We start from the raw sequence: 8,227 nt of genomic DNA, 5'->3' as shown, positions 1-8,227 counted from the left end.
TCGAAGTCTCTTTTAACGAAAAATAAAAAAAAAAGAATATAATAAAGCATCCCTTATCAAAGTCATACGATAACAATTTATCTAATGGAAGATTTAGAAAAAGCAAAAAAGAAATAATGCGAGAGTAATGATTGATTGGAGTCGCATACCAAAGATTAAGAAAATAAAACGAACATGCGAACAAAACAAAAATAGATAATAAATAAATAAATAGAAAGAAATTGTGTATTAATATAATAAAATAAAGAAATTAAAAACAAAAAAAAAAATAAATGGGAATGACAAAAAAAAACATGAAAAGAAAGGTGGGAAACATCCCTGAGAATCTGTTAAGCTCACAAAATGATGGGAGAAGATATTGAAAAAAAAAAAAAAAAACAAAGTATAAAAAGTAAAAATGGCATCTTAAAGATGGACATATACCATTACTTCTCTACATACATACATGTATATATTTATATTATATATTTAAAAAGTAAATAATTAAAAAAAAAAAAAAAAAAAAAAAAAAAGTCATATGAGACCTACAAAACCAGGGTGAGAGAAAAAAACGAAACGACGCGGCCCTTTATTGACAAATGAAGTTTAAAGTACTACAACATTGTCGTTCTTTCATATTCTTTATTCCAGAATCGGACAATGAAAGCATACCCTCGCCAGTAAAGACGCAGCCACGACAAAGAGTGCCCTACTGCAAGACCTACGAGGAGATCAGGCTGGAGGAGATACAAGCGGAAAGTGCAGCTTATTATTCGTACAACGATGAGGATGATAGTCAAGTTGTTGCTAAACAACCCGTGGGAAAATATTGTTCAGTCATGAACAATCAATATCCCAAGGTTGTTTATAATAAAACAACAACAAGCAAACCTGTTGTACTAACTCAAGGTATTCGAAGAAAAATTCAAGCTGATACGTCAACGATCAAGATTCAAAATGAAGAAGAGAATAACGTCGAGGAAGACGAATCTATGATGCCAGAGAAGAAAAGAAGAAAGGTTGTTAATAACGATAAGAAGAAAGATAATGATACCAATGAATTGAACTTTGGTATTTTATCATTGGAGGAAATACGTAAACGCAAGAAACTTAAAACATTGGAGAAAGGCGTTGAATTGTTAGAAAACGTTAAATCTAATCTGTCCAAATTGTTCGATGAAAGTACTCCTCCTCCTACTCCTCCAACCAATGATCTCTCGGAGAATCCTACTAAAACTAACGACTTAACTACCCTTCGAATATCCAACGTTACGTTAACAATTAATCGAGGCGTTAAGGGAGTTTTAGAAAAGGATAAAAGAACGATAGAATCTGATGAAAATAATCGTAGGGTTAAAGCTAAATTAGATAACAATAATACCGAAAGTTTTACCAAAGTACCACCTGTTAGATTACGAAGATCATCGAAGAGACATCTCAATAATATCACAACCAACGAAACCGTCATTTCTAAGCAACAACAGCAAGGTATTATTCCTACGACGATTATAAACGATAACAATTTATTGTTAACGTCTGATCAAACGTCTGTTCTAAGTGATACAAAAATGAACGAGATGGATGTAGATAATGAAAGGATTGAACAAAATTTAACTGAGAGACTCGATGAAAATTTGGACGTTAGAGTTAACATGAGAGATCATTCTAATAGTAAAAGAAACGAAGTTGAGGTACGATTATGCGATAGCAGTACGGACGAGGAACGTATGATAATCGAGGATGAATCTAAAACATATAATAATTATGATGAAAACGAACAAGCCAAAACCGTGTCAATGGACACTATTATTGAAGATTCGAAAGCTAGCAGATTTTCCTATGATAGTTTGCTAAACATTAACGAAGACGAATATCTTACTCTCGATACTGCATCAGATGATATTCTCAAGGACATAGATGCACTACTCAAAGACAAACCAGTACTTTGAACTAATTACTTCGGAGATTATCAGGCGCAATTGGATTACCTCGGACGAAGAAAATCATTTTTAGTACTTAAGTTTTTCTTCTTCTTTATCGCATTCACATCTTTTTCATCTTATCATTTTGTATTTTCATCATCGTCATTTTCTTCCTTCCTCCCTTACACCTCTTCTGCGGTATGGATGACAAAACACAGAGAGAGAAAGAGAAAGAGAAAGAGAAAGAGAAAGAGAAAGAGAAAGAGAAAGAGAAAGAGAAAGAGAGAGAGAGAGAGAGAGAGAGAGAGAGAGAGAGAGAGAAGAAAGAAAATAGAAAAACGATATAGGCATTTATTTTAATAAACATTTTTTTTATCTTTTTTTTTTATTATTTTCTTTTTTTCCATATTTTCTTTGCATTTTTGCATTTATAATTTTCTTTCTGTTCGTCAATATCTTTTTGTTTTGTTAATCGTTATTCATACACTTTTAGATCAATTAAAAATGGTATGCATCTTATGTGCATATACATATATAGATGTTATATAGGAAATATTTGTTTGCATATATGTTTATGTAAATCATAAACAATTAGGAAAGACGAGTTTAATGTAATTTTATTTATATTTTATTAATTCGTTTTTGTATCTGTCATCGTTGCCATCTTATTCATCGATAGATGATCAAAGTACGAGTTTCTTATAAAAACTATATAAACCAAGGTGTTTAATTGTAGTTAATTATTATATTAGAAAAATACATTGCATGGTTAATCCGTTTGGATATCTTGGAAGAGAAAAAAAAAGATATAATTTGTAGATTAGGGATATTAATTATTCTTGATAATTAGATAATCAGTGCAATTTTAAAAACAGAAATACTGCATTATTGTATTTTTTGAAATTTGTTCTCATTCTTTTGTTTTCGTTTTAAATTTGATTTCAAACAAGTGTTGTGTATCATTGGCTAAATATTTATTCAAGAATATTGTAAGTAAGATACGATTTAAAAAAAAAAAAAAAAAAAACAAAGTGAATAAGATTTTTAAACAAAATTGTCGAAATATTTTATAATCGTGACTATGACAGATTAATATTTCTTTATATATATTTATAAAATACTTATAAACATATAATATTCTCGTATAATATTACGAACAGGATTTTAAATGTCATTTTTAAAAATTAACTTTGTCAAAATAATCAGCCCTTTATTTTTAATTGAGACTTGTTAGAATTATGTTTTACATTTAATATCAAGTGGCCCATGTATTTCTTTTTTAATTTCTAATTCGAGAAAGTTTCTTTTTTGTTTTTCTTTTTTTTGTTTTTTCTAGGAAACATGGAGCAAAACAATTAACAATATCTTATTCAAAGGGCTAGATCACACAAACTAATGATTGTAGATTAGGAAACATTTTATTCGAATTGAATAAAAAGCAATAAGATAAATAAAATAGGACAAAAAGAAAATAAATGAATAATTCCAAAAAAGAAAAAGGATCACATCTCTTCGTTGGACAACTTCGTTGGAAATATGACGAGATTCTCTGTTCGTTTTATCTGTGCATATAAAACTTTATCTTAATTTTTCCTTTTTGTTTTTTGCTATTCATCTTTATAGACAATTTAATAGTATTATTACTAACACATTAATTAACACATTGTGTAGGGGGATAAAGTTTGTTTAACAATGTTCATCTGTAGTCCGAAAAATTTGTAAACAAGTTCAAAAAGTTTGTATCAGTTAAATACTTCTTTTCTGGAAAAAAGTATACAATGAATAAATGTATATTAAAAAATATATATATATACATATATTCATTGATTTCTTTCTTCCTTCCCCCTTTATTTCAAATTAATTATAATTTAATAAAATTATAATTTTTTTCAGAAATTATGAAATTTTATAAGAAAGTATGAAAAATTTATCTTCTAAATTTGTACGCAATGTGTTAATTAACATTTTTCTTATGATTTCAAATAGTATATTGCTATTTTTATTTGATGTTGTTTTGTTTTTCTTCTTTTTTTTTCTTCTTTTTCTACTATTTTTTGTTAAAACCATAGTTTACGTGACTTTAACGTATCCTCGACTGAGAATTATTGTATAAAATAAATTATAGTAGGACAAGAAGAAACCCCCCCCCCCCCACAAAAATATATGATTGTTACATTTGCAAAATATATACACACGTCTGTCTTTTCATTTTTCTCTTACCTTTTATCTTCATTATATTATATACTTATATAAAATACGTAAATATTATATACTTGAGTATATATATATATAGACGTGAGAGAAAGATTTTTTGTTCTTTTCATTTTCTCAAACTTGTTTTTTAGAATATCATCCCTGTAGTGAACTTAAAAGTGTTTAGAAAAGGTTTAACGCGAAGACAATGAGGTAAGTATCGATTATTTATTAAGGTGATAATAATCGAGTGAAAAGGAAGCATGCTTTGATGTTAAACAAAGTACATTTTTGGTCCAATGAACACATATATCATAAAAGATACACACACATATTTATATATATGTAAGTTACGGTCAATGTACAGAATCCGGGTAATGTATACAATAAAAAATCCTTACACAACCCTGACAAAACTCTCAAAAAAATCCTGATATGTACTTTAACAAAACCAATTGAAGTATATATTCTAGATTGACCAAATGTATTTTGTACATTAATCGTAACTTATGTGTATGTGTGTTAGTGATTATAGAAGTGGATGTAAGTTTTTCTTTTATAAAATATATTTTTATCTAGCACGTTATATAAAACATTTTCAAGTTATATATAAAATGAATTTTTATTAATAAAAATGTTATATATATATATACTTACTTTAACGGAGTATTTATTAGTGTGTTTAAATTATGATGAAAAGAATGAATAAACAAATAGTTTAATTAGGAGATTGTAAATGAAATCTTCTTAATCGTAGCTGTAAAGTTGAATAATTAAAATATACATATACACATTACTTATTTTTAAAAGGAAGGTAAGAACAGAAAAAATATATTTATATGTAAAAAACAATAAAAGAATTATGAATCCATGTATGTATATTATTTATAAGAATTCTTTCACGAATGAATTTAAATGCACACACTATTTATTTAGAATGCATAAATCGTACGTTTAACATACCTGACCTAAGGGAATCACATTCGCTCGGTTTATCTTTTTTTTTTTTATTATTATTATTATTTTCATTACCATTATTATCATTAATATTAATATTAATATTATTATTATTATTAATTAATTATAATTATTATTATTATTAATATTATTATTATTATAATATTATTATTAATTATCATTATTAATATAATTACTTCTTCTTATATTTTTGTTTAATCCCATTCTCAATCGGATTTTGCACCGGAATATAAATTACGAATTAATTTATTATCCGGTATATCGCATTTTCTAGAATTAGGATCCAACTATATGTATATATGTATATAAATGACTGACCGATATTCTGACACTGTGTACACGTACAATAACACACATTCATCATCACCATCATTATCATAATCATCATCATCATTTTCGATATTTTATTATTTTTTCTTTGTTTGTATCCTTTTTCATTCGTTACATGAATATAAATAATAGCGGTGTAATGTGTCGACTTAGAAACTATTACTTTATTTTTTGTGTCCTTTTAATTCTTCTTCTTTTTTTTTGTTGTTTTCTAGTTTTTTATTTTTATTTTCTTTCTTCCTTTTCATTATCATCATCATCATCATCATCATCATCATTGTTTACATACTTGCTGCCTAGATTTTTGTCATTCAATCGAAAGAAATTTAAGAAACGTGTTAATGATATTTCTTTAGAAGATCATATCATTTTTGTTACACGTTGTAAAATTTCATTGATCGATTTATTTATTTCACTCTGTCTCTCTCTCATTCACACACACACACACATACACTTTCATTCTTATTTTTGCACTCCTTTACTAAATTATTTTACAAGAAGGTTGCACAATGCACACTGTCGATAATCGATAGGTCTGACTACATTGTTATTTTCTCTTTCTTTCTTTCGGGTAGCTCCTTCTTTTCAAGTTTTTTTTTTTTCTATTTTAATTTATTTCTGTGCGTTATTTTTTTTTTGTTCAATATCGAGCCAATTTCGTGTCCCTTTTTCTAATTTTTTGAACACGTCAAAGGCAGTTTTATTAAATAGAAGCAGCGATCATCGTTTGTCAAATATTTAGCCCGAGATAAGCGTATGTCCTTTCACTGTTATGTGAATATTTTTATAAATGTATGTACGTATGTATTTATGTATGTATTTATTTGTGTGCATGTAAATATAATTAGCAATTAGTGTTAATAGAGAGTAACAAGCAAAAAGTGTGTAAGATTTAAAACGGTATAAGTTCATTATGGTGTATCATTATGGCGTATCAATCTTTTTTTTTTTAATAGATTTCTGACAAAAGTGGAGCTATGTAATATGTATAATTACATGTGTATATGTATGCTGCAGTTCGCATAGTTCGTTTCTTCGCAAAGTGTGGCAACGTACAACGATAAAAAGAAAAAGAACACACACACGTAGACAGACACACAAAATGTGTTAAGCTCAGCTGATTTTTCATTTTTTGTTTTGTTTTGTTTAACTCTTTATACCATTTCCTCCATTTCTTCTTTTTTTTATGGACTACTACGTAGTAAACATAATTATCAATTGTCATCGCTATGATATATTTATATATTTATAATATATATATATATATATATATAGTTAATTATATATATATATTTATAATTTTGTTTGTTTCATCTTCAATAATTAACCTCTGGTTTGTACCAACTTGACGCCACGCAGGGCGTAATATTACAACGTTTTATTTTTCTTTTAACTATCGCACGTACACCCAGAAGATACAAATTACACGTTCCTCGAATTAAAAATTAAACAAAAAGAATTAACATAAATTATGAAATTTGTTAATATAACATATTATTATATGTACGCGTTCGACAATTAATTTTTGTAATCTGTGGCAAATTTTTCAAAAGATAGAATGAAAATACATAAAAGTATTATATATTTTTTAAACTGAACTACAATATTTAAAACGAATATACAGTATACAGTATTTTTAAACAAATAAAAGTTATAACTTTTCATTGCAACTTAAAGTATACCTAAATACGTAATACACTGTTAAACGTTTCAAATTTTGCTCCAAGAAGCATTGAAATCTCTTCTTTCCACAGATTACTACGATTAATTATCGTCATTGGGACGGGTGGAGGGGTTGGGACAGCAAGGTGGTGGGACGGGGTAAATAAAATAACAAAAAATAAAAGAAAGGATAAGAAAAGAAAAAGAAGATCCTGACTCGACGTTTAAAAATTCGAATTCTTCGCACATTAGTCCCTCGATCATCAAACTTCGCGTGTTTTATTTCTTTCGTGATAAAAGGAAGCTTATTTGATAGTTCTTTGTTTGAAATGTTTCTTTTCTTGGTGGTCCTCCCTATCATCGACGATATCAAATTCTGGTTCTGATCGAGGACGAAGAGACTCGTGCCTACGAGGACGAGGTCGACGTCGAGGACCACCACGGTCACTGTAGCCTTGGTGACCAATATTGCGCCGCCATATCTGGTGCTGGTTGGCCTGGTACTGCGATCGGTACGCTCACACCCGGTGATATTAAACCTGGACAATATGTTGATGTATTTGTATTATTATTGGCTGTATTGGTATCGATTGGAAATTAATGTTATTATGTGTTAGAGATAGATGATACATTTAGGATTATTAACGATAAAAAGGCCATTTATGCGAATGTATCTAACTAGTTATTTAGAATATATAATACAGCATCAAAATAAATACATGCATTAAATCATGCGTTGCTTGTTAAATTTATTGATACACAATAAATGGAAAGAGAGAGAGAGAAAGAATGAGAGTGAGAGTGAGAGTGAGAGATGAAGATCGGTGATTGTTTGGAGAAATGAATGCACGGTAAGAGATATCTTGTAAAACGTTGTGATATATACATATATATATATATATTTTGATCGGTTATTATACGTAAAAATCTAGCTCGCATCGTAATGGATATATTAATAATTAAGTTCAAATTACAAATAAATACTTAAATTAAAAATTATAAAATTGACTATGTATTGTGCAACAATTAAATTATAATATTGAAAATAAGTAATAATACAGAATTGAAGTAAACATAATTAATTAATTTCTGATATAAGTGATCGGTCAAAAATATGTTAAAAACAAATAGTGTAGTGAAGAAAATTCACGTTAGATGCAAAA

The 8,227-nt window shown here is 27.9% G+C and overlaps 2 protein-coding genes across 5 annotated transcripts in view; one reads left to right on the top strand and one right to left on the bottom strand.

Moving 5' to 3' along the window:
• Nucleotides 1-2,220, top strand: part of LOC107074618 (uncharacterized) — a 19,350-nt gene extending 17,130 nt beyond the window's left edge. The window contains exon 6 of the mRNA XM_015336218.2: nucleotides 631-2,220. Within this exon, the coding sequence (XP_015191704.1) occupies nucleotides 631-1,928 (1,298 nt within the window). The 3' untranslated portion in view covers nucleotides 1,929-2,220. The remainder of the gene's footprint in view (nucleotides 1-630) is intronic.
• A 1,688-nt stretch (nucleotides 2,221-3,908) lies between these two features.
• LOC107074619 (paired box protein Pax-6) overlaps nucleotides 3,909-8,227 on the bottom strand; it is an 88,691-nt gene continuing 84,372 nt past the window's right edge. For all 4 annotated transcript variants that reach the window (XR_016177528.1, XM_089175286.1, XM_089175285.1 and 1 more), the window contains exon 10: nucleotides 3,909-7,603. Coding sequence is in view for 3 of the 4 variants with exons in the window: in XM_089175286.1 (XP_089031412.1) it covers nucleotides 7,509-7,603 (95 nt within the window). In the remaining variant the exon portion in view is untranslated. The remainder of the gene's footprint in view (nucleotides 7,604-8,227) is intronic.

The sequence above is a fragment of the Polistes dominula genome, unplaced genomic scaffold, assembly GCF_049000335.1.
Source record: "Polistes dominula isolate Pdom_NZ unplaced genomic scaffold, Pdom_raw_medaka contig_82, whole genome shotgun sequence".
Lineage (NCBI taxonomy): Eukaryota > Metazoa > Arthropoda > Insecta > Hymenoptera > Vespidae > Polistes > Polistes dominula.
The sequence above is the reverse complement of the archived record's forward strand: the minus strand, read 5'-3'. Positions and strand labels throughout refer to the sequence as shown.